This window comes from Callospermophilus lateralis, chromosome 7 (assembly GCF_048772815.1).
Source record: "Callospermophilus lateralis isolate mCalLat2 chromosome 7, mCalLat2.hap1, whole genome shotgun sequence".
Classification (NCBI taxonomy): domain Eukaryota; kingdom Metazoa; phylum Chordata; class Mammalia; order Rodentia; family Sciuridae; genus Callospermophilus; species Callospermophilus lateralis.
Window position 1 is genome coordinate 129,033,826 of NC_135311.1, and position 26,503 is coordinate 129,060,328.

The 26,503-nt window shown below is 55.5% G+C and overlaps 2 protein-coding genes across 2 annotated transcripts in view; both read left to right on the forward strand.

The window, feature by feature from the left end:
• The first annotated feature begins 3,444 nt into the window (after positions 1–3,444).
• LOC143403058 (uncharacterized) lies at positions 3,445–4,308 on the forward strand. Its single transcript, XM_076860645.2, has one exon. The coding sequence runs from the start codon at positions 3,445–3,447 to the stop codon at positions 4,306–4,308; it is 864 nt and encodes a 287-aa protein (XP_076716760.2).
• Positions 4,309–16,222: 11,914 nt separating this feature from the next.
• Hspg2 (heparan sulfate proteoglycan 2) overlaps positions 16,223–26,503 on the forward strand; it is a 90,300-nt gene continuing 80,019 nt past the window's right edge. The window contains 1 exon segment of the mRNA XM_076861096.2: positions 16,223–16,351. Within this exon segment, the coding sequence (XP_076717211.2) occupies positions 16,289–16,351 (63 nt within the window). The 5' untranslated portion in view covers positions 16,223–16,288.

Genomic DNA, 26,503 nt, shown 5'->3' on the forward strand with positions numbered 1-26,503 from the left:
CTGTCAGGACAAACAGCCCAGAAGCCCAGCCCTCTCGCTGGCTGCCCGCCTGCCCGACCAGTCCCCAGCCCTGAGCTGAACCAGGCCTGGCTCAGGCCCCATCTGTGGACTGTGGACACCGTCTCCCTGTTCTTCTCCCAAGTTGCTCTTCCTCCACTTGGGGAAGCCCCTCAGATCCCTCCCGCTGTTCTCTCTTTGGCCACCATAACTCAGCCAGCCCAGGGCTAAAGGCCTTTCCCTTTAGTGACTCTGCGCTGATGCCATCCTGCCTGGAGCGGGGAGATCCTATACTAAGTGCTTTGTAATACTGAATCTGGTCATTAAGAAAGATCACGGGCTGGGGCTGGGGCTCAGCGGTAGAGCGCTCGCCTAGCACGTGGGAGGCCCTGGGTTCGATCCTCAGCACCACATAAAAATAAAGAAAACAAAAGTGTTGTGTCCAACTACAACTAAGAAAGAAAGAAAGAAATATGAGATAGGCCGTGTGCGGTGGTACACACCTGTAATCCCAGTGGCTCAGGAGGCAGAGGCAGGAGGATTGCGAGTTCAAAGCCAGCCTCAGCAATTTCGCGAGGCGCTAAGCAACTCAGTGAGAACCTGTCTTTATTTTTATTTATTTTTTTTTAAAGAGAGAGAGAGGGAGAGAGAGAGAGAGAGAATTTTTTAATACTTATTTTTTAGTTCTCGGCAGACACAACATCTTTGTTTGTATGTGGTGCTGAGGATCGAACCCGGGCCGCACGCATGCCAGGCGAGCACGCAACCGCTTGAGCCACATCCCCAGCCCCGAGAACCTGTCTTTAAATAAAATACACACACAAAAAAAAAAACCAACAAGTGTATTTCTAATTTTTCTTTCTTTCCCTTTCTTTCCTGCAGTGCTGGGGATCAAACCCAGGATCTGATGCACACAAAGCAACTACCCTACCACTGAGCTATGATCCCAAAACTGTATTTTCAAAATTCAGGGGAAGAATATGAGAGAAGCTTTTTCTGGCAAACACACTGAGACATCAACGGAGAATCTCGTTCCTTCATTCAACACAAATGTCTGGAGTGAACAAGGGATGCTGGTTTCTGAGAGGATTTGCTCTCTGAAGAGTCTTCAGGCCGGGTGTGATGGTGCACCTCTATAATCCCAGTGGCTCAGGAGGCTGAGGCAGGAGGATCATGAATTCAAACCCAGCCTCAGCAATTAATGAGGCCCCCAGGCAACCTAGGGAGACCCTGTCTCAAAATAAAAAAATAAAAAGGGCTGAGGATGTAGCTCAGTGGTTAAGTGCCCCTGGTTCAATACAGAGTACCCCCCCAAAAAAATCCAAAACCCCCAAACCCCCAGGGTCCTTGGGCTTTCACTGGAACCTGTCACAGAGTAGGTGTCAGCATGGGACTGTTGGCCCCGTGGGGAGAGGTGAGAAGGGAGAAAAGAAGCTGCATTCATGCCCTTAAATGGGTCACCTAAAGGGACAGCATTTGAGGGACCCTGGGTAAATGTTGGCCCACCCAATGAGGAAAGAAGCCCGTGCTGACCGCAGCAAGCCCGAGTTATATTTGAACCAGCAGAAAACCTCCTGCCTCTCAGCACAATGAAGATGAGAAAAACAACAAGGAACCCTGGAAAACAGCCACCCCAGCCTCGTTTCAAAAATAGGACCCATCTGTCCTGGCAGACTTAAAGTGGCCCTTAGGCAGGGGCCTGGCCAGGATGACCCCCGGAGGCCCCTCCCAGCGCTAGGATTCCATGATTCTATGACATGGCCAGCAGTCTGGAGTGGCAGCATGAGGGTATCCCCAGTGGAGAGCCAGAGGAGGTCTATGTCATCTACCTCCTAAGAGACAGAGTGAGAGGGGAGCGGGCCCTTGTCACATTTGGGGCCTGGCCAGCCAGGGGGAAGGGCCAGTCCTGCGGGAGTCAATCCTCAATCCTCTCCATTTTTTTTTTTTTTTTTTTTTAAGAAGCAGATGGGGTGGGGCTGGGCCGGGCAGGGAGGAGGCCTGAGTCTGGACATTCCACTCAGTACAGACTCGAAGGACAAGAGCAGCTGAGGCCGGGACCCGGGCAGGCAGCTGCTTTCTGAATGGGGCGGGCTCCGAGACAGCTGTGCTGGCGCTAGGCGCCTGGACGCTCAGCATGAGCGGGCAGTCATGGGCAAGAGGGGCTGGAGCTCTCCTTCTGGCTGGGGTGTGGGTGGCGGTTAGTACTGAGGAGCCAAGGGACAATGGGGACAGCAGGTACTACACTGCCCTTGTTAGGCCTAGGCTGAGCCCAGGGACAGGAGGTGGTGAAATGGACTGGGCATCTCTTTGGCCTGGCCAGGTCTTATCCTCCATGAATGGCCTATTTTGGGGCCAGGAGGAGTAGGAACCCCAATGCCCCTTCCTCTGGCAGGTCAAGTGAGGAAATCCTATGTGGTCAGAGAGCGGCAAGACCAAACAAATTGGCAGGTTCTGATCTCACAAGCCCAGCCCCATGAGCAAACCTGCTCCACTGGACCCCCAACCCCACTTGAGTTTCCTGTAGTCAGGACAAACTTGGTTCCAGGATTAGCTAGTACCCTTCTCCCCCCTCCCCCAGGGTCTCCCTGCCAGGGCTCCTGCGCAGGCCCGCAGAGTTAGTGTGGAGAAAACTCACGCTTAACAGATCGTCAGGGAGACCGAGGTCACCCTGGCAACATACCATTGTCTGTCGGGAGGCCATCAGACATCCCCTCGATGCTACCCTGGCCTGTAATTTACAAGCTGTGTGATCGCAGGCTAGTCACATTACCTCTCTGAGCTTCAGTTTTTCCCATCTGTCAACTGGAACTAGAACACGGATGTGTAGTGGGAATTAAATGAGTAGATCCGTGTAGGGCACAGGGTGAAGGGCTGGGCACACAGAGAATCTCTGAGTGTAGAACCGCATCAAGGCTGAGACAGTTTTTTTCAGTATTAGGGGGCATTGCATGGTTGATGGTAAGCTACTTGAGAACACCTAAGGCCTGTCTCTGCTTGCAATTTCACTCATTAGAGATTCCGTCCTTGGCCTTTGTGGTATCCTGGAGTTCCTGCTTCAAAGGTGGATGGAAATTTCAGAACAGGATTGAGAGCTAGAGAAAAGAGAAGATCCTGCCTCTGCTTTTCCTAGGAGGCCCTCTAGTCTTGGTCTTTCTGAGGATCTTGCCCTCCTCCCTCTCTCTCGCCCTTCTCTTGTACTTTCTGAGGAAAGGGGTATTGGTCTTCCAGTTTGAAGAAATCCCTGAGCCTGTGGGGAGGAGAGGGAGAGGGATCAGGGAAGTGCTAGACGTCTGGGGACAGAGAGGAACCCCTAGAGAGAGAGTCTGGAGGGAGGTGGGAGGGAATCCAGGTGAGCCGACCCAACTCTCTCCTCTCCAGGTCCAGGTAAGCAACCTCCAGGTGCGGCCACAGCTCAGTCACAAATTTGATCCCCCCCCAGCCAAAGTGATGTCTGGCCGCCCAGAGAGCAGATCCAACTCTTGCAGTAGCCGTTCAAATAATCCCAACAACCCGTCCTTGCCGGCTCGAACTCCAGGCTGGACCCAAGGCTCTGGCTCCAACGACGCCAACGACGTCAAGGGCTCCCGCGTCCGCACCCCCAGTGGCTCAGACTTCAGCTCCTGCAGTAGCCACTCAGAGCCTTCGTTGGGTGTCAACTCCCCCAAACTCCTCAAGGGGAGAGTGTGCATGGGCCGGCCCTACAACTCCAAGTGCGTGGAGTCAAGTCAATTGGAAAAAGGCTCCAAGGTGGCCAGGAAGACCTCTTACCAGCCCTCTGAGGGCAGCCCCAACTGCTTGCTCTGCTCAGAACGGCCTTTGGGCCCCACCGGCTCCAGCTTCTTGGACCAGCTCATCAAAGGCATCAACTACCTGGACCGATCTACCAACGCCTTCTACAGCAACTGCCCCAAAACGCTGAGCCTGCCGCGGCTTGCTGCCAGCTACCTGGAACGAGCTGCCAACTCCCTCTACCTGGACCACATGGAACGCACTTCATCCCGAAGTTACTCCGCCCCCAGCGGCAGCCTGCACGCCAGGGACGGCTCCAAAAACAGCACCTGCATGGTGTCATCCACTAGGGGCGCCAACCAGCTGCAGTGTCTGGCCGGCTCCACCAACCAGAGCTGTCCCCACCAGCATCATGGCCACAACTTGACTTCCATGCGGCAGAGGCCAGGCATCAAGCTGCCTGAGCTCCCCTTGTTTGGCAATGGGCTTTTCTCCTTAGATCGTCTGCCCAAGTTCTGGGAAGCCATCCGCTCTGGCTGGAGTGCCCCTGAGCCCGTCTCCAAACCCTCCAACTGGTGGTAAGGTAGACATCAGCCAGCGACGGGCACACTTCCGTCACGCTGCAGTTGTGGAAAATAAATTGTCTGTGGCAAAATGCTCCTTCCAAGGCTCTGTTGGGGGAAATGACCATTTAGACTGGGGTTATGAATTCAAAGGGTGGGTCTCTTGGCACAGTCAAGTAAAAATGAGTGAATTGGGCGGGCAGTGGCAGGGAGTGGCAGAGACTATGGCTGAGCGGGCAAGGACCACTTGGTCTATACCTGGCTCTGAAGAGGGCCGTGGCCTTCACAAGAGAAGCTGGAATGTGATTTTCATTCTTATTTATTTTTTGACACAGAGTCTTGCTGGGTTGCCCAGACTGACCTCCAACTCCAGGGCTGAAGGGATTCTCCTTTCTTGGCCTCCCAAGTAGCTGGGATCACAGGTGTGAACCCCACACCTGGCTTTGGGATCTGATTTTATGTTAGCCACAAATTTTAAAATGGTAGGATACTCTGTGGGCTCAACCAACATGTTCGCAGGCAGAGTGAGAAGCCCGCAGGTCTCAGGAGTCTCAGCCCTTATATCTTGAATGGGTCCCTGACTCTCTTGGAGATGCTCACATCCCAAATGGTCCAGTTTCCCCCAGTTAGAGTGTAAGACCCTCACTCAGGGCACTGTTCGTGAGGTCGCCAGCACCTAGCTCCTTTCTGGCTTTCAGTTGGGGTCATTTCTTAATGTTGGCTGAGGGCCTTGAGTCCAGTAGGTGCCCAGTAATGCCAACTGCTGTTATCCTGAGGACGATGGCAGTGCTTCACTCAATGAATGCTCCATAGCTAATAATCTAATGACACCCTATTTACTAAGCTCTTTAAGTGTGCCAGGCATTGTTTTAAGTGCTTTGTATGTAAGGGAGATTCTGAAGCCTCCCTTAGCCTCAGTTTCCCCATGAGATGAAACGGGGCAGCTGTTCATTACCAGTTCCTATTCATTCTCCTCTCTTTTCAGGCTGGCTGATTTTTAGCACTGTCCCAAGTGAGCAGAAATGTAGATAATGATTACAAAAAGAAGGATAAACACTCATGGAGCCCTTGTTATGTGGCAGGAACTGTCCTAAGCACTTTATGCACATTTATTCTCTTCAAGATGTGATTTTGGTGACGGGGACCAAGGGTAAACAGAGAAGAACTTTCTGATCCGTTCGTGTGAGAGGCGCTGCAGAGGAGCCTGGGGTGGCCGTGGGTGGGAGGATAGGGCTTGCTGGGAACTCTCTGGAGAGAGTGGTTCTGTCTTGAGACTGGAGGGTCAGGAGAAGGTGGTCCCCTTTTCTCACTTCTGCGGGTTTCTTGCTCTCTTCCCTGGGCCACTGAGAATTCAGAGACCTGAGTAATTCAGGAGTTGGGAAACCAGGCCCACAGGGTCCCCAGCTGCCCAGTCCTGCTAGCTGAGGGACTCAGGAGACCAGGATTCCAGCCCAGCTCTCTGCTGGTCTGCCCTGAGACCCTGACCACCTGGCTCCCTCTCCACGCCCTTTCCCCTCTGAGCCTGGGTACAGTAGCTTTGACACTCCCAGAGCATCCTCTGGACGCTGATGTTTCTGAGGCCAGGCCTGGAGACTCCCAAGCTGAGACTGAGAGTGTCCACACAAGAACCCGGGCTCCCTAGCCGCCTTCCAGTGTGCCTCTGTGTGTTTCAGGCCTTGGAGTCCGTTTCTGTGTGGGTATAACCTCAGACCCAGTCCCTGCTGCAGGAGCCCTTCTGTCTCCTTGGCAACAGGAAGGCCAACGGCCGCTCAGGGTGGAAGGGCCTTGAGATAATGCAGAACCTGGAGGCCCACAAGGTTCTTTGGTGCTTGAAGGCAGTGGCCTGCCGTGGCCCAGCCCCTAAGGCCAAGCAGAGAAGGGGACAGACCTGAGTATCTCCCCAGGGCAGGAGGAAGGAAGAGGGCAGCGAACCCCGGTCCATTGAATCCCCCTCCACTTCTATGCCATCTCTGGAGGGCAAGGGAGATCCTTCCGTGGGCCAAAGCTCAGCACTGAGCAAACCCCTCCTCTGTCTCTTGCTTTACCTTTTCTCCCCAGGAAAAGACTGCAGCTTAGTCTGATGGAACCCCAGTAGTCTCAACTCCCAAGGTGAACATTCATATGGATTGTTAGAATCCACTTTGAACTGACCCTGGTGGCACACACCTGTGATCCCAGCAACTTGGGAGAATGAGGCAGGAGGATCTCGAGCTCAAGGCTGGCTTGGGCAGCTTCATGAGATCCTGCCTCAACAATAAGAAGAACTGGAGATGAGCCCAGTGGCAGAGTGCTCTTGGGCTCAATAACCAATACACCCTCTGCATCCCCCCCCACCTCCCCAAAAATCCATATGGTCTAACTTTGAGATAGTTCAGGACACTAAAGTGTCCTGATTCTCAAACCTTTTGGCTGCTTAAAACATCCCTTTCCTGCTCCAGGTCTGTTGGCTTGGCTTCCAAGCATGAGAGCCAACTCTCTGTGACTCTCCCACCAAGACACTTATTTCCAAAATGGTCCTATTTCCCCTAGTTTTAGAGTGTAAGACTCCGCACTTGGACATTGCTCTTGAGGTGACCAGCATCTAGTTCCCTTCTGGCTTTCAATAGAGGTCACTTTTTATATCAACATTGGCTCAGGGCCTTGTGTCCAATAGGTGCCCAGTAATGCTAACTGCTGTTATCCTGAGAATGATTATAGGACAATGAACGCTAATAATGTCAACGATGCCCCACTTACGAAGCTCTTAACTGTGTGCCACGCTTTGTTTTAAGTGCTTTGTATCTATTCACTCATTTAATCCTCATAACTATTGTCCTTATTTTACAGATGAGGGAGCAGGCACAGAGAGGTCAGGTATACGTGATTATGAGAAAGTCCACAGAACATGGTGGCTTTAAACAATATGGTTGGATCAGGTGTGGTCCCCCCCATCCCAGCTACTTGGGAGGCTGAGATAGGAGGATAGCAAGTTTGAGACCAGCCTCAGCAACTTAGTGAGGCCCTAAGCAACTCAGTGAGACCTTGCTTCTAAGTAAAATATAAAAAGGGGGTAGGGGTGTTAAGCACCCTAGGTTCAATTCTGGGGACAAAATAATTCATTCTAAAAAATGATAAATATGGTCAGCATTGTCATTATAGAGGACTGCATGCAGACTGGGTACTCAACAGTGATCGATCATAAGAGATCACAGAAACTATTTCTTTTTTTAATGCTTTTATTGGTGTATTACAGTTACACATAATAGCGGGATTCATTTTGACATCAGACATGCATGGAATATCTTGTTTCATTTCAGTCTAAGGATTTCCTTTCTCCCTCCCCTGGTCCCTCTGACTGTTCCCCTTTCTCTCCTCTCCTGGTCTTCTCTTTATTCATTCATTTTTTTAAGTGGGTGCTTTGTAGAAATAATACATCAAGGTGGGATACACTGGGGCATATTCATATTCGCACATAGCACGATTTTCTCCATTTCAGTGCGCAGTTCTGCCCTTTCCTGTCCCTCCTCCCTCCCAGATCATGACATCTGGAAACTAGTGGGTGCTCCACAGGTAGCAGAGGTCATTCTAGGACCTGCTGCTCAGTAGATGCTCCCATGGGATTCACCCATTGATTGGGCATTGGATCATGCCCAGTAGGGACCACACAGTCTCTGCCCTTGCCCCAAGCTGCCATGGGGGATGGGTACTCACCGTTCATGCTCAAATCCTTACTGAGCCCAAGTCCAGAGAAGATAAGCCTGGGAGCTAAAGAAGTGCTGCTGCTCCACGTGGCCAGGCAGAGGCCCCCAGATCCTCACCACACAGGGGCTGTGTAAACAGGATGCAGCATGCTGCCTAGGAACAATGGGGCAGCCTGCTCTGTGGGGTCCCTTGTGTATAGAGGTGGCCTAGGTGTCCTGTGAGCAGAGGTGGCAGGAAAGTCCTTTGGCCTCTGCGGAGGCACACCATGGCACTCACCCTGTGCCCTGCTTAAACATAGGCTCCCAACCCCTGCCCCCTCCCAGGCTGTCTTCCTAACCCATTTTGCTCTGGGGAGAGGGTATCTGGCCCAAACCCCTGCCATCCACAAGTGGCAGAGCTGGGATCCAAGCCAAGGCCCTGACCCCTCAGTCAACGCCCTTTCCATCTGAAGTGCGGTTTCTTAATATTTATTGAATGAATTTCAAGAGAAAGGGGTAAATCTTGGCCTCCAAAATAATCAGTAAATTAGACAAAGCAAGGGTGGTGTTTCACTCTGGGGTTTGGATCCTTCCTCAATACCAGGGCTCTCAGCAGGCAGGCAAACCCCCGGCAGCACTTAAGGGTCACCGGGGTCTCTACTGCCTGATCCATTGGCCCAGCTGCCCAATCATTTCGTATCACTTGGCACGGTGCCATGATACTGAAATTTCTTTTGTATCAAAAAGAAAGAAAACACCACACCCACATGTGGCCCCTTCTAAAGGGTGACTTGATATCACTGTCTTAGAATTCTAGAAGAACAAAGGCAGCTTTTTTTGTGGCAGTGGAGACAGAACCCAGGGCCACCAACGCTACATCCCCAGATTCTTTTATTTATTTTTATTTTGAGACAGGGTCTCAATGGATGGCTGAGGCTAAGCCTCAAAGTTATGATCCTCCTGCCTCAGCCTCCTCCGTAGCTGGGATTGCAGGTGAGCATCATCACCACACCCATCCAGCTTTTTGAACCACCCCAGGTGTTGTGTGTGCAAGAGACACACTCATCCTTCTCCTGACCCTCACCCCACCCCCAACCCTCCCTCTGAGCCTCAGCCCACCCCATCCCTCACCCACCTCATCCCTGAGAGACGGTCTGCACATGGCTGGTCCTGCTTATTCTACAGAGGAAGCAGAGACCTAGGGGTGGGCAGTCCCCCAAGCTGCGTGCGTCTGTACTGCCTGCTTTTGAGTTGAAATCTGCACAGAAGCAGAAAAGCCTCAGTGTGTGCTGGGCTGAGCGGGTCCCACCATTTTTGGCAATCTCCTCCACGGGCTCCTAGGCCCCTCCCGATGGGGCAGGAATTTCTGGTGAACAATTGAACAAAGCCGGGAACTTGGAGGGAGAAGGCACAGGACATTCCAAAAGGATTTCTCTCAGCTCCAAAAGTCAACAGGCGGGAACAGCGCAGAGGGCTCACGGGCTGGTAAAGAAAATCACAAGTCTGCCCAGGAGGAAGGGCAGAGCAGCTGGAGGAAGGAACAGGGGGCCCCGGGGTCAAGAGGCCCAGGGGGAGGCCTCTCTCGGCCACTCGTGTCCCTGCAGAGGCCTCTCCACCTCCGCGGCCTCAAAAACTGAGGGAGCTACAAAAATAAACACATGCCGCGCTGTTCCCAGCCCAGCAACCGCTGGTTGATGACAAAGACCTGGAAACAGCCCAAATGGCCACCAGCAGGAGATGGCTAATGAAGTGTGGTGTGTCAAGGACATAATACCAAATAATTATTAGAAATATGACGTGCAAGGGCAGTGCGAATGGGAATCAAAGTGGCCGGTCACGAGCGGTCACCCTCTGCAACGCAGAGCTCGCACCAGAACCGCGACCCACACACCGCTCCCAGCGTGGGGCAGGAGTCGCTGAGAAGGAAGAATGTCAACTGGGTCAAACTGCTCGCTCACTCGGGGACACAGCTGATTGACACCCACTCCGGGGGCGAGCTCCTTATCTCAGACTGGCGATAAACAGTTTAGGGACTGGCACTGGGCCAGGAATCCCTGTTTAATTAGCCCTGGTCTTGACCCAGAGCTGGGTTTAGGGAAACCGTGTTAAGTGAGGCAAGCAGGAGGCGAAATCACCCGTGTTCCCTGGTGGGGTAGAATGCACATGTCCGCCTGGAGGAAGGGAGAGGAAGGAAACTTCTGGAGCTCCAACTGCAGCCCTGCTCAGAGCTCCTCTGGCCTGGAGCAGGGGCTTCTGGGCAGGAACGCGGGGGCCTGTGTGGAGCCACAGAATTCCGGCCTGGCTGGGGCGGCACGGGGGGGGGGGGGTGGCACTAGTGACAAGTTCAAATTATAAGGACCATTTATGGTCAGCTCAGGATCCAGTCTCTGGGGCAGCATCTGCCAAGTGCGTTAGGAGACACGCCAGGTCCGCGAGAAGTTCAGGGCTTCCCCTCAACACCGGGGGCCTGGCCTCCCGACATGGAGGGAGCGATGGATGGGTGATTCCGCTGGAGGCCTGGTCAGGACACCTTAGTGCAGAAGAGACCCCTGAGATGGGCAAGGTGTGGGAGGAAGAGCAGGGTTCCCAAACTCCCTGGACCAGAGAACCCCCGTTCCAAGGAGCCCTTCAGGGGGAGGGCGAGGTGCAGTGTGGGAACCCTGGGTCTCAGGGTAGGAGCTCGCCACTGGCGTTGGGACACCATCAGGGAGGGCCAGGTCCAGGGCCACGTTCAGAAGTCCCACGCTGCTGCCCAAGCAGGGTGGGGACACCAAGGTCAACACGTGGATTGAGCTTGAGAAGGTGGGTTCTGCCATCAGGGGGGTGAACCTCTTACTGACTGCAGGACCCCCCCAGAGGCCCCTCACCCTCGGGCCTCAGTGCGCTCACCTGGGAAAGGGGGACAGTAAACATAGACACTTGCTTACCACCAGGACGGCGGTGGGATCAAATAAGAGTCAACGTCAACGGATCAGGAAAGGGGGCTCATCCTGGCCTCAAGTGCAGCCCAGAAGAGGAGCGCGGGGAGCCAGGCTTGAACCAACTTGTTCTTTCAGCAAGTGAAAATGACCGGAGCGCCCACCCTGTGCCAGGCGTGGTGCTCCTCCCCAGGGAGGTGACTGGGACTGAGACACGCGTGTCCTCTGCCTTCAGCAGGCCTGGTCTGGTGAGCGCCTTCCAGGTGGTCAAGACTGTCGATGTTTTGTGGCTTTTTTTTGATATTTTATTCTAATGTGTTACCTCTGACAGCAGAGTGCATCACGATTCACATTACGCATGTAGAGCACAAGTGTTCATCTCGCTGCTGGTGTACACGGTGTGCCCACACCATCCTGCCCTCTTGATGCCTGTACTCAGGGTAGGGGTGTCCAGCTCATTCCTCCGTCTTTTTTACCCCTTGCCCCCTCCCTCCTGCTCCTCCCCCTTTGCCCTATCTGCAGTTTGTCTAATCTTCCCACACTTCCCCTCCCAACCCCACTGTGCATCAGCCTCCTTGTGATGGAACAGACACTTCTCAGAAGGTGATAGGCAATCAATCAACAAATACATGAAAAAATGCCTCATCATCTCTAGCAACTAGAGAAAGCAGATCAAAACCACTCTAAGATTTCATCTCACTCCAGTCAGAATGGCAGCTATTATGAAGACAAACACATTAAGTATTGGTGAGGATGTGGGGGGAAAGGCACACTCATGCACTGCTGGTGGGACTGCGGATTGGTGCAGCCAATATGGAAAGCAGTATGGAGATTCCTTGGAAAACTGGGAATGGAGCCACCATTTGACCCAGCTATCCCACCCCTCAGTCTATACCCAAAGGACTTAAAAACAGCATACTCCAGGGACACAGCCACATCAATGTTTATAGCAGCACAATTCACAATAGCTAAACTATGGGACCAAACTAGATGCCCTTCAGTAGATGAATGGATAAAGAAAATGTGATATATACACACACACACACACACACACACACACACACATACATACACACATACACACAATGGAATATTACTCAGCAATAAAAGAGAATAAAATCATGGCATTTGCAGGTAAATGGATGAAGCTGGAGAATATAATGCTAAGTGAAGTAAGCCAATCCCCCAAAGCCAAATGCTGAATGTTTTTTTCTAATATAATATTGTCAATGTTGAGATAGAGGTCAAGCATGGTGGCACACGCCTGTAATCCCAGCAACTAGGGAGGCTGAAGCAGGAGGATCCCAATTTGAGGCCAGCCTTAGCAATTTGGCAAGACCCTCAGCAATGCAGAAACCCTGTCTGAACTGAATCCTACAGGAGAGTAGAGAAGGGAGGCGGGAGTTGGAGAAAAGCTCTATAGGAGAAGGAACTGCAGTGGGAAGCCCGAGCTGGGAAAGTGGGGAGCTGGAGAGATGGGCGGGTCCCTTCCTTCCCCCCTCTCCCAACACTCACCAAGTCCTCACCTCTTCCTCCTCTCCTCCAGCCCCATCTCCTTGTTTCCTCTTCCTGATTCCAACTCTCTTTTTTCACATCAATTTCAAACCCAAGGATGTACTTTGCCAACATCTGCTTTTCCCCCACAGGCATGGGACCCCTTTTGCTGGTAGCTGTTTACTTTTTTTTTTGTACTGGGGATTAAATCCAGGGGTGCTTTACCACTGAGCTACATCTCCAGTCCTTTTTATTTTCTGAGACAGGAATTCGCTAAATTGTTTAGGGCCCCCCTAAGTGCTCAGGCTGGCTGGGGTTGCTGGGATTACAGATGTGCACCACAGCGCCTGGCAGGAGCTGTTTACTTCCATTATCTAGAGAGTGTAGGGCCACAGGTAGCCCATACATTGCCTTTGTGGTACCCTTTGTGGGAAGATATAGCCTCCCAGCAGGTGTGACACCACTCCTATTTACACATTTGGATGCATACCTTTGTCTAGTGAACAACCTGCCCAACTGTCCCCTGAAGCCTAGAATGAATGAACAAAGGAATGTGAGTAAGATGAGTGAGAAGCCCTGAGGCAACAAAAAGATCTGGAGTAGGAATGAAAGCAAGGAGAAGCTGGGTCGTGTGAATTTTGGAGTGGCAGACAGACAGGTGAGCCACAAACTCTGGCTGCTGATTCCAAAAGGCCCCAGTTCCTAATTCTCTGAAGGCAGGTTGTTTATCTATCTGAACTCCTGTGGTCCCTCCTTACTAAGGAACCTTGTGTGAGACTTTTGTTGTTTCAGTCCCCAAGAGTGCGACAAATACCCTGAGCTTTAAGCACATCCAGTAGTGGTCATGTGTGCGCCCTGGAGGCTCAGCAGAGCCTAGAGGCTCAGCCCCTGCTGCACTTCCAAGTCCTGAGAGGAGATAGGCCCTAGACAGCAACCGAGAGCATTTACCAAAGATGCCGAAGATTGCAAAATAAAACAGAGCCAGCCAAATCCCTCAGTGGGAAACACAGGATGCAGGATAAACAGGGAGATGAGGATCCTCGGTGGGCGGGGTCTCTGGAAGACTCGTGGTCAGCCCATATCTTCCTTCTCCCTGGGTCAGCCCAGCTCCTTCCAGGCCCTGGTCAGCTTTCCCATCTCTTCCCCACACTCTTAGGAAGCAAGACTTTCAGCGCTGCTGGTCTTCACCAAACATCTACAAAGGGTTGCTTGTTCCCCTTTCCTCTTTGCTCATGAGCAAATCATGCAAGAAGCCAACTCTTTGGGACCTAAAGAGCCCGAGGTAGGGAACAGACACGGAGGCAGCTCATGAAATGGGATTTGTTACGGATGCTGACCCTTCCCACACAGGCGAAGCCCTGGAAAAATGCTGCCACCAGGTTGGCCACCTGCCAACGCTGAAGTCAGTGGAGTTTTGAAGCCTTCCTCATCCATCAGGGAGTTCCTGAGACGAACAGGGCTGTACTGCCATCAGACCCGAGATCCCTGGGGTGGGGCCACATCTCACCACCAGACTGGGGGCAGCACACTGGGGGCAGAGGCTGCTCCGCTGCCACCGGCCTGGAGCTGCCGAGGGCAGCCTTGCCTGTCTCTCATCAGGTTGGGCAGACACCTAGAAATAATAAGTATGGATACTGCCTATTAAGTGCCTGAAACTTTTTTAAAATTAAAAATTAATTCATCTTAAGCCTCACAACACATGTATTCTAAAATGGACCAATAAGAACTCAAACTTTTAAAAAATATATTTTTAGTTGTAGATGTTCATAATACCTTATTTGATTAATTTAGTGTTTTTTTTGTTTTTTTTTTTTTTTTTTTGGTATCGGGGATGATTGAACTCAGGGGCACTTGACCACTGAGCCACATCCCAAGCACTCTCTCTATTTTATTTAGAGACAGAGTCTCACTGAGTGGCTTTAGCATTTTGCTACTGCTGAGGCTGGCTTTGAACTCACAATCCTCCTGTCGAAGCCTCCAGAGCTGCTGGGTAATTTCATTTTTTTATGCGGTGCTAGGGATCTAACCCAGGGCCTCACACATGCTAGGCAAGGGCTCTACCACTGAGCTACAGCCCCAGCCCAAGAAGTCAACCTTATTCTCACTTTCTACATGAGGAAACTGACTTGGGGGCAGAACCATGAGCTCAGGATTGGACAGGTGGATGGTGGAGGCAGGGGGCTCCATCAGGCTGAGAATAACATGAGGAGGGGCTGTGTCCGGCGGCTCACCCTCTCCATCAAATTAGGGTCTGCTGAGGGCCAGGATCAGGCATTCCTTCCCTGCCTGTCTCATCTTCTGGTCTGGAGCAGAGGCAGACCTTATTCGGTGCTCTGCTCCGAGTCTGGGCCGGGGCCAGGGTTGACCAAACACTCTGGATGTGGTTTTTGCTCTTCACAGTTCTAAGCCGATCTCCCAGAAATGTGCCCACAAGGCAGATAAGAGCCCCCCCTTTTTTGGAGATGGGGCATCTATTTGGGATGGGCGTCAGAACACCACCATTTTTTCAACCCCCTAAGGGTCTAGACGGGAGTCCCCAGAATGCCTGGGAGCCTGCAGGTCCCTATCATAGGGAACACGCCTTCCGGAGCCCGCCTGGAGCCACCCACTTAACAGGGCACTTCCTTCTGTCCACAGTGCACCTCAGTCCTGGCTGCGAACCCTGCCAGGAGTCTCTGGAACCTAGCAACTCACGGGAAACAATGGAAACTTCAGTTTTTATTCTCCTCCCTCTATCATTACTCAAAAGGTTTTCCTGAAAGCCACACCTACCCCACCGCCGCCCCCACACACCGCGTTCTCTTTAGGCCTCAATCGGGCGCTGCCAGGGGGCCTGCGCTAGGTCGTGGAGGGGGCCTGCGCTAGGTCGTGGAGGGGCCCCTGGCGGGTGGTGGGCTGTCTGTGGGGCAGAGGCGGATCACCCGCGGTGATTTACAGCCCGAGCATCTGCGATGCGGGCTGTGGTGTGAGCCACGCCGTGTCTGGGCCCTGGGGTGTGAGCTGGTGTCTTTGGCACTGGGCTGTGATTTATGTGAATCAAACTTGGTCTGTGAGTGATTCCGGTGGAAAAAATGGTGCGAGGAAAGGAGGCTGATTCAATTCAGTATTAAGCGCCCGTTGGGCGAGTCACCGCAGTGTTTAGTGTGAGAAAGTGGAAAAAAAATACCAAAAAACAAAACAAAACAAAACAAAACACATTCAGGCTGGTGGTAAGCGTGCGACAAGTGACATGGGCCTGCGTGTGAAATGTGATTGTGAGAGGAATCTGTGTGTGCAGATACATCCATGTGCTTCGTGGCTTGTTGGGTGAGCGTGAACGTGAGTGCCAGCGGTCGTGTGCGGGTCCAGTTTGCAGCTCGACTGTGGGTAAACGAGCGCGGGACGCAGCAGCTTCGACGGCTCGCGGGGAACGCGGAGCGTGTTAGTGCAGAAATGCTGAGCGAGGCGGTGTCCGTATGGGTCCAAGTGGGCGTGAGCGTGCGACGCGGGTGTGAAAGCGGCGTGCGTGCGAGCATGGGACGCAGATCCCGGGGTCCTGGAGCGCCGCCCGCGTGCGGCCGCGACGTGCGGGATGTGCCCTGCCTGCGGGGAGCGGCCTCGGGAGCGGGGCGGCCGGCGGAGGCCCCAGCGCCGTCCCATACCACACTCCAGGCCGCGTTTGGCCGGGAGCCGGCGGGGCCGCGGGCGGCTGGGGGCCAGACAAAGGCCCGGCCTGCTGCGCGGCCCACTCGGGCGAGCCCAGCCCGCGGCCGGGGGCGGGCCGGGGGCGGGGCCTGGCGCCGGGCCGGGGCGGGGCCTGGCTGCGCAGGGGCGGGGCGGGCGGCCGGGGGCGGGGGCGGCGGGAGCGGGCGCGCTGTCCCGAGGACTCGCAGGACAGCGAGCGGCTGCTGCGGGCGGCGCCGAGCGAGCCAGCGAGCGAGGCCGGGCCATGGGGCGGCGGGCGGCGGGCGCGCTGCTTCTGGCGCTGCTGCTGTACGGGCGGCTGCTCGCGGTGAGTGTGCGGGGCGGGGACCCGGGAGCGCCCGCCAACTTGGCCGGGGCCCTCGAGGCTGCGCGGCCGGGACTCTGGCCCGGGACCGCGGCGCCCGCCGAGGACCCCGGGCCGGCACAGATCGGCGCCACCCCGCGGCGTGGGGCCACCCCAGGGGACACCCGGGGACCCAGCGTGGGTCCGGGGGCGGGGTCGGCCCGCGTGGAATTCCTGGGTTTCGCAGCCACTTTGCCGAGGTTCAGAGTCACGCTGGGCATGGCCCAGCCTGCCATTCCTGGGGACCAGGAGGAGAAACTTCCAGCGGGGTGGGAACTTGGCAGGATGAGGGTGCCCCTTTTTGCGCCAACTTGGCAGAGGGACGCGCGGTGATGGGACCCTGTCAGTCCTCGCTGAAACTTTACCACGCTGCCTGTCCCCGTGGGTAGCATGTAACCAGGCAGGCACAAGTAAAGAACTTTTGGAACAAATCTAAGGCTTGTGTGGAACACCCAGGACTCTGGAGTCATGAGGCTGACTCCATGAGGAGCTGGATCAATCCCTGTCCTTCACTGAGTAACTGTGTGACCTCAAGTGAGCTGTTCACCTCTCTGAGGCCAGCCCTGCCTGGGTAAAGCAACTGCCTGGCCTCAAAATGTGTAAGGCAGGGTGGCTGTCCGCAGGGGTGGAACAGACGTGGGTGTGCGTGGTGCAGGGCCTGTTAGGGGTGGGCCCCCATGGCATCCGAGTTTCCTCAGCTTGCCCCTTCCCCATAGGCCAGGTCCAGGGCCCAATTGCTCTGACAGCCCAGTCCCCTGCTCCGAGCTTAGATGGATGATCCATGTGGAGGAAGAGAATCCTCAGGTCCAGTCAGGAATCCTGAGGCCTAGGAGGCACTGGGCCAGGAGAAGCCCAGAGGACCTGAGTGAACTCAAGGAGGGCTGGGCGGGGTCGGTGGCGGGCAGCTGGTGGTAGAAGTGGGTGGGGGCACATCTGGGCCTGCTGTGGTGAGCCACAGAGCCACCCCCACCCCTCTGAGGTGCTCCTAGACAGTCCCTATCCCTGCCTCCTGTTCTCAGAGCCAAGAGAGTGACTTTTCCAACGGGGCCAGTGTTTGCCCAGTGACTGATTCCTTGTCCTTGCCTTGCTGGCTCCCTCACCTCTGCCTTCCTGAGTCACTTGTTAACCCCCTTTCCAGACCTGACCCCTCACCAGTTCTGCCCACCCACCCAGCACCTCTCCTGCTTTCCCCAGCGCTGCAGCCTCCGTCTTCTGTCTTGGCTTTTTTTTTGGGGGGGGGTGGGCTGGGGATTGAACCCAGGGTCTTGTGCATGCTAGGCAAGCACTCTACCAACTGAGCTATATCCCCAGCCCTTCTGTCTTGGCTTGTCACCGAGCCCATCCAGTGGCGTCCTATAGGTGCTCCCAGTTGACCTGAACTCGCAGCTAGCTCCCTACACTACCTTTTCCTTCCCAAGGCACCCATCGAGACCTGGAGTGTCTTCTCAGCCAACAGTCTCTCCCGATCTTCTCCCACCTCTGCCCCTGTGAGGGGCTCCTGCACGCTTGGGGTGTACAATGGCAGGAGTGGTGGGTGGAGCTGTTTGCTGTGTGCCTGAGGAATTCCACAGAAGTTCCCGGCCTCCCGCCCATCATCCCATTCACTTGTTCATTCAACGGATCTTCATTGAGCAACGTGCCATGACAGTCACTGGGAGTCCAGGGGTTCATTCACAGGGCAGATATTTGCCAAGCACCTACTGTGTCCCAATACCCAGGCACATGGTAGGGGGCTGCGGTGGCCAGAGGGAGCCAGGTTGGTCCCTGTCTGTGCCTTCCTGGAACTCAGAGACAGTGGGCCATTTATAATTGGGACTTGCATACAGCCACGTGGAGGTCTGTACCGTCCCACCCAGGCTGATGGTGGGGGCTGGAAGGAGCTCGGCCTCAGGAGTCTTCCAGGGCCAGGTTCGAATACCAGCCTTGCTGTTGGCTAGCTGCGCGGTCTGACCCTTAGTTTTCACATCTGTTAAATGTGAGGGAGAAGTTTGCTGTGAGTCTTAAAAGAGCAGGTTCCTCACAGGCCTTGGGCTCCTCCTTGCCTGCTGCTCTTGATCTCTTCTGCCCTTGGGTTCAGAGCCACAAGGCAGGAGCCAGTGGGGAGGTAGGACACAGAGCAGGGTAAGTTGGGCTGCAGGGCGCTCCGGCCTCACTGGGGCAGGAGGCAGGACCCCGGGAACAGTGGTCTGTGATGAAGTGTGGGAGTAATTTCAGTTCTGAGGGGTGGAGAGGGTGCTGGGAATGGGGGCGGGGCCTGGGCGGCTCAGGGCCTGTCTTGGCCTCCCGACCCTTTCTTCTTTTGGGGGGCCTTGGCCCTTCCTTTCTTGGGGCCAGTGCTGCAGGAGCCAGGAGACTTGAGGGGGCCGTGGTGATCAGGGTGTTTTCCAGGGCTGAGGAGGGAAGTTAGCTGAGATACCTGCTTCCTGCCTCCGCTGGATTTCCTCACAGGGGAGGCTGCTGGCTAGAGTGGGGTGGGGGTGGGGGAGCCTCCCCTTCCTGGCAGAACCTCAGCCCTCCCCTCCACAAGCTGGCTGGCTTGACCCCCTGCCCCAGACTTGCAAGGGCTGGACAGTAAAGGGCCTGGGGGATTCCGGAGGGAGAGCTGCAGAGATGCCCCCCACTCTCAGCTCTCAGGCTGAGCGCCCTGTGTCTGAGGAGTCCTGGCCCCGCCTGGCTTGGCCCGGGCCTGTTCCCAGGCTGAGTGCAGGCAAGTTGGGATCCGCGGGCCTGGGGCCCTGCCTGGAGATGGTGAAGGAGGGTGGCAGAAGGTGACTGGATTCAGACTTGGAAGACCGTGAGCACGGAGGTTGTGGGCCCCCAGGCCAGATGGTGACAAGAGCTGTGGATGGTTCCCACTTATCCAGGGCACACTGTCTGTTGGACGCTCGGTTTGTCTGCGAATCCTCACATTACCTCTGTCGCTCCGTGGCTCCCTGCTTCCCACCGTCTCTTGTTGCTGGGAATCAGATCCAAGCCCCTGACTTCATCCAGCCCACGAGGCCTGGGAGGGAGATGTGGCCTCCGGACTCTGTCTCGGCTTCGCCTGCTGCCAGCGTTCCCCTCTCGCCCTGGCCAGCGACCACGCTCTTTGTTTCTGAGCATGCTAAGCTCACTCCTACGTCAGTGCCTTTGCGTCTGCTGTTCCTCTGCCTGGAACAGTTGTCCCTGAAGCCTCAGGACCTGCCTGGTTCCTTCAGGTCCTGGCTGCCCTCTTCATTGTTCTGATTTCTCTTTCTTCTTTGGTCCTAGGGAGCAAACCCACATGCCAATCGTGTTCTCTACGCTGAGCTGTGTCCCCGGCCCTACTGTTTTATTTCTCTTTTCATCTGACATGCATTTATTTGTCCCCTTCATTACCTGACTCCTCTGTCCACGTTAGACAGAGAAGGACCTCACCTGTTTTTTACTCACCATCACACCTTTAGCACCTGACAGGTAGTCAGTGCTCAGTGGAGGTACTTGTCCAGTGTCTGAAACCACAGCTCCTCGTGTGGTTCCCAACCTCTCAGCAGAGGAAATGGAGGCTCAGAGAGATTAGAGAACTTGCCGGGTGACTGTGTACCACACACTCAGGGAAGTATTTTTTTTCTTTTTGCAGTATTGGGAATTCAACCCAGGGGTGCTCTACCACGGAGCTCCTTTGTATTTTGAGACAGGGTCTTGCTAAGTCGCCAAGGCTGGCCTTGCACTTGCAGTTCTCCTGCCTCAACATTCCAGTAGCTGGAATCACATGCATGTGCCACTGTACCTGGCAGGAGCCAAGTTTGGAAGGCAGATGAAGTTCTCTGGACCCTATCTGCTGTCCCATCTGCTGGTAGCCACAGTCAGGAGATGGTGATAAAACTTGTCACTGATGTTGATGTAACCAAGAACTCTGGCCCTGGGTAGCACAAAGCCTAGTTCAGAAAAGGACTGGTGGGAACAGGGGCTCAGGAGGGCTGTGCCTGGGTGTCCGTGGGGCCTCCTGGGGATGCCCTAGTTGGCGGGAGCAGAACAACCTCAGGACGCTCTGCATGGAGCCCTCCCTGGTTTCCTGGGCTGTTTCCTGGGTGCTGGGGGTTTAGGCAGATCTTTAGAAGCTTCAGGACTGCCTGACTTTGGGGTGAGTCTCAGGGCAGAGGGCAGGAGGGGCTGCCCAGATGTGGCGAGATCTGGAGTAATGAATGAGAGGTGCCTGGGGGCTAGACCTGTGGGTTGTGGCCTCGGACCACCGGGGTGTAAGGGAGCCTTCCATCCCTGACCAGTTGCCCCCTCCCCAGTTCAGTGCCAGCTCTGAGAGGTCCTGCTAGAAGAGGAGTGAGGAGTGTCCGGCTCCGCAGCAGATCCCCAAGGGTCCGAGGCGCCCACCGGCCTTCTCCCTTCTGCTCCTGCTTCTGCCAGGAACAGGGAGGCTGGGCTAGGGTCCTGGCCTTGCTGGAATGTTGCCCCAGCCCAGGCCTTGGCCTCTTGGGCCCTCCACCCCCTCCTGCTCCCAGGGCCTGGCTGGGGCCAATTGCCCCAGTGCCCAGAGCAGGCTGACGGAAACCCAGAAGTATGTGTGGAACTCGCTTCGCGGGGAGCCGCCAGCCCCGCTGCCCAGCCTGGTGGCGTCGGGGCCATGTCAATAGCCGCCTTGAGAGGGGAGTGGCTCGTGGCTGCCGGAGGTGGCTGTGCTGGGGGCACCATCAGGAAAGCCTTGAGAACAAGGTGGCTCTTTGAGGCTTGGGAATGTGGGGCCTTCAAATCTCCGCCACCACACTCCCCCCACCCATGCTGCTCCCTGTGCGTGGACAGCGCTAAAGGGACCTCACGGCATCCCTGGGGCATCCTGACATGTCCTTGGGACCAGCTCTCAGCTTCCTACCAGAGCACTTCCCTGGGGTGCAGAGGAGGGCACCCTGTTGCTGTGGTTTTGGGGAGGTGTCTGGCACCCACTTGCGATGTGCGTTGAATGAATGAATGAATGAATGAACCAGTGACGTACGTAACTAAATATTCTGTAAACCAAAGTCCCCTGTAGGTGTGGGTTAGCCTTTAAATTCACTTAATAAGCTTTAGTGGAGAATCTTCTCTGCATCTGACCCTGTTCTGGATGTTGGGTTTATAGCGGGGAACAAAAGAGTCATCCTCCTGTGTGACTTGTATTGTGGCTAGGGCAAGAAGACTGACAGTAAATCTGTCAGGTGCCATAAGTGCTTGGAAGGAAAAATAAAACAGGGAAGAGGAGGGTAAGGAGGTGGCGTGGGGTGGTAGGGTCAGGAAAAGCCCCCATAGAGATCTGCGGGAAGTGAGGGTGGGAGCTGAGGGTATCTAGGAAAGGGCATTCCAGGCAGAGTGGACAGCCAGTGCAAAGGCCCGGGGTGGGACCAGGCTTGGCAGGGAGGCCTATTGTCATGGGCTGTATGAGAGACAGGGAGCACATGGTGTCGGTGGAGGGTCGGGGTAGGGGGAGATTGGCACAGCCGGGCCTAGGATTTGCTTCCCAGTGAGATGAGAACTTGTCGAGAACTCTGGTGTTTAACAGGATCGCCCTGGTTGCTGTGTGGAGGGGTCAAGAGCAAAGGCAAGGTGGCCCTAAGCCACGAAAGAGACCGCTGGGGCTTGTACCTGGCAGAGGAGATGCAGGGAGGTGTTGAACCCTGAGTATATCTTGAAGGCGGGGCTGACAGGAGTGGGTGCTGGGTGTGTGAGGGCTGGGATGGCAGGAGAGGACCCCACATCGCTTCCCTTGCATTTCCTCCCAGGCGTGATCCCCGGGGGACACCGCCATCACAGACTGAGAAGGGACAGCTCTGGGGAGCAGGCTCTGGGGGGAGCAGGAGGAGGGCCGGTGGGGCTGTCAGCCCCTGGCCTTCTCCATCTGGGCCTCTGCATGGACCTGGGGGTAGGAGAGGAAGGGCTGCCTGCCGAGTGGCCTTTGCGGAGCTGGTGGCCTGAGCCTCTGGCTTATATATTTGTGCATTTAATGGGAAGCGCCATAAGTTCTGTGCACTGTCACTTTCCCAGCGCTAAGCAGGTGACCGATTGTCCAGTGAGGAAGTCAGTGTCCTCAAGAAATTTGACGGCTCCTGACCAAGGGTGGGGAGGGGCTTCCTGTGACCCTGGACTCAGGGGAGCCACCGTCCCAGCCACGCTCTCTACTGGGTCCCAGGGGATGCGGGCGAGCTGGGATGCCCACGGTGCCAGCTTTCTTCTTCTGTGTCCTTGTTGGACTCGCAGGTATTTCCCTTGAGTGACTCAGTGGAGGGGGCGGGGGCTAGAGGACCCCGCCTTCAACCCTTGGCTCCACCCTGGCTGGCTGTGTGACTTTGATCAAGTTGCTTTACCTTTCTGAGCCTCAGATCAGTTGTGAAATAGGTGTCACAGTACCCATCTCTTGGTGGCTTTGAGGTGGCCAGGTGGATATGCCTGGAATGTGGTAGGTGCACCGTAGCTGCTGGTGGCTGTACTAGTCTTGTTCCTGCTGAGGGCAGGGCCAGCCTGGTATTTGATTTACGGTTTCCAGAGCCCGCAGGGCACACCTTCCTTCTTGCTGGCCCGTGCCCTGCCCCAGGCTTGCTGAATGAATGGCCGTGTGGAGGGACTGTCCCCTCCTGCTGCCTTGCTTTCATAGCTCAGAGTCCCGGATGCGACTGCCTCTGGTCTGTCACTGCCCCCTTCCCCCACTGAGGCCACAGCTGCAGGACAGAGTCCACCCCTCCACCCTGATGGCTCCTTCCTGGAGGGGGAAGGAGGGGGGCACACCCCAGGGTGTGGCCTGGGAAAGGCTGGAGTCTGCAGGCGCACTGTCCCCTGCCCAGATGTGTGCAGTTGGTGGGCTGCGAGCGGCAGGAGGTGTGGCCAAGTGCTCCCCTGGGTGCAGAAAGGATGTTCATGCAACTTGAGGGGAGTGGCCCAGGGGCATCCTAGGACCCCGTCCCAGCCCTGTCCTCCCTCAGGCCCAGGCTGGAGGCTGTGGGACCTTGCCCAGGGATCTCTGGGCAAGCCAGAGGTGCCCTCCTTTGCCGGGGTCCTTGGGCTGCGCAGCTCTCAGAGAAGCAGCAGGACTAGGGACAAGGAGGGACGCGCCAGGACCAGGCAGCCTTCCCCACCCACCCTGAGCTTTGGGCTCTGGCTGTTGGGGAGCCGCCTCTCTGGCCATCTTGGTGGGTCACGTCCAGGTGCCTCCAGTTTTAATGCTTGAAAACGGTCTCTATCTTTCTCCAGTCCTGGTTGGTGGGAAGGGGAGGCAGCCGGGACTCCAGGGTGGCCTCGGGTGACCCCACAGATGCTCCTCCTGGGGTGGGGCTGGGATTCCCAGCTGCCTCTGGCCCCTTCCCAGCCCACCTCGGCCCCTGCCCCCACCTCCCCCCCACCTCCCCGCGGGTCCAGCCCCTCCTCCCGCTGACTCACGCTCTCCTTGTTTGGCATTCCCAGTGTTCACATAGCTGGGAACTGGGATCATGCCTCTTCTTGGATCGCTCCGGGGCTGGATGGGTCGAAATTCTGGCCTCATAAATCCCAGCCCCAGTGGCCTCTGTCACTTCAGCAGTCTCCCTGCCTTGCCTTTTGCCTTCCTGTGACCCTCGGGCTGGAGGAACAGGGACCTGGGAATTTCCTGAGCACAGGCCATTCCCTTCTCTGCCCAGGGACATGCAGGGTCTCCTCCTTAGTGACCTTGGTCACCTGGGCCATCGACCCATGTTGAGTGAGCACTTGTGCCTCCTCTTCATTGAAACTGCCACCCGCTCTGGGCCAGCCCGGCCTGGGGCTCTTGCAAATCATCTCTAGTCTTCACTTCCCCCTACTCAGTACTGGGGCTTGGGTGACATACAAGGCTCAGAGGACCAGCTGGAAGTCAGTAGACTCTGTGGACAAGTCCCAAACTGTCACCTGAACAGGGAGAGGCAGAAGAATGCGTCCATCTCTCCACCTGCCCATTCATTTGTTGGCTCCTTTGCTGGCGCTGCCTGAGGACCTACTGTGTGCTGATGGTGGGCCGAGTGTTTTCTCTGCATTGACAACAACCCTTGGGGGCTGAGCTTATACTTCCAGTTCCAGGTGAGAAGTGGCTCAGAGGGCAGTGATAGCCCCAGACCCCAGAGCCACCTGCAGAGGAAGGTGGGCTGGAAGGAGCCTGAGGCAGGCCCGGGGTCTCCCTGCAGCCAGAAGCTGTGGGTCTTGCTGGAGAGGCCAGACTTGGGAACCCAGCATGACTCAGCCCACAGGGCCCAGATCATCGGGGAAGGCACAGATCCGTTTGGCTGAGTGATCTGGAAAGACTTTCTGGAGGAAGTGGGCCTAAAGGGCCAGGAGGAAGTCATGGGCAGGGGTCCAGGAATCTCTCCCTGGTCCCTGGGCTCCTGTTGTCCTTGTGTCTGCATTGTTGGCTGTGCAGGCGGGGCCTCCTGCTGGGGTCGTTAAAACTGGGGAAAGAATGAGAGGAAGTCCCCAAGATAGCAGAGGTGACATCCATCCAGCTCCCCCACCCTGTACCTGGCCAGCCCAGTAGGCAAGAGGTCAAGGCCTGGGTCTTCCTAGGCCCTCTTTCCTGGGCCTTTTCCTACTTAAAAAAATGGGCCAGGGGCTGGGGATGTGGCTCAAGCGGTAACGCACTCGCCTGGCATGCGCAGGGCGCTGGGTTCGATCCTCAGCACCACATAAAATAAAATAAAGATGTTGTATCCACCAAAAACTGAAAAATAAATATTAAAGAAATTCTCTCTCTTTCTCTCTCTCTCTCAAAAAAAAAAAAAAAAAAAAAAAAGTGGGCCAGGTCTTGCTCTTCTGGCCACGTCCCAGGAAAGGAACTTGAAGTTCCCCAGGAGAACTTGGTGGTGGTCTACTCTGTGGGGCCTGGCATAGCCACCTTGAAGGGTCCATGCTATATCCCCATGCCACATCCTCTGCTGATACCGTTGTCCCACCGGTGCCAAGACCTGAAACAGATGAGGGGGGCCATTCCCTGTGCCCGCAGACCTCTTTGAAGCCGGTCTGACTCGTGCGTGTGTCCTACAGTGATCTGCCCACGTGGGGTCCTCCTCTGGGCCCCTTGGGTTCCAGAGGAGTGAACATTCAGGGGCATCACCAGTGTCCTGTTAGCCAGTGACCTCTACACCAGGAGCCACAGGGTCCTCAGACAGGTGATCCAGGGCAAGCCCAGGAATTCTCTGTGACGTCTCAGCTCCAATTTATTATTGTAGGTCCCTCTCCCTGGCAGTGAGCTGGTGGGAAGAAGGGGCAGAGAGACCACGGGGCGGAGCAGGATGGAGGGCAGTCTCAGGAGAGCTCCTGGGCCCCGGGAGAGCTCTGAGGGCAGATTTGCCTGCAGCCTGGATTTGACCTGAGGACAGGGAGGAAAGGGTTAAGTGGGCCTGGTTCTCACCTGGCTGGTGGGGGCGGGGGAGAGGGGACAGGGACTGCTGCCGGGGCAGGAATGTGTGATAAGATCAAAGCTCTCAGCCTGCCTGGGCCTCCCCTGGGTTTCACCTGAGCAGCTGAGGGGAATTCTCTGGGTGGAGAACCCGGGGATGCAGGCCTCCCGCTGAGGCCTCCTTCCTCCTGCCCCTCTCCCAGGGGCTCCCGGCCTTCCACCGGCCCCTCCTACCCCCTCCCGCTGCAGTCTCCCAGAAGGCCCACTTCTTGCCCTGACAGTTGCTAGGAGCCCCAGGAACCACCTTTTAATGACACCCAAGATGAAGGGAGACGCCCTTTCTAACACACCCCTCTCCCGGGCCCTCCCCAGTTCTCTCTCCACTAGAGTTTCTGAACCCAGGACACTTTTGGGTTTTAGAAAGACCAGGACTCTGGCTAGGGAACTGAAGGGCTTCATACAGCCTAGAGGCTCCTTTATGTGAGTTTGCCTCCAGTTTATTCTGCTCCATTTAATTCTGCAGGTTGTACTTTGGGACAATGTCATCGAAAGCACAGGGCTGAGTCCTCCTATAGCTCTGTCACTTAGTGCTGTGTGACCTTAGGCTGGTGGGTTAACCTCTCTCAGCCTCATCTGTCAGGTAGAAATGGCTTTTGGTAAAGAGTAGAGATCCGTATAAGTAACCTGTAGCCAGAGCAGGCATCTACAAATAACTGGAACTCTTACTTTGTGATTTTCCCTTTCTTTCTTCTGTCCCTAGGCAGCTCAGGGGCCTCAGTTTTGTG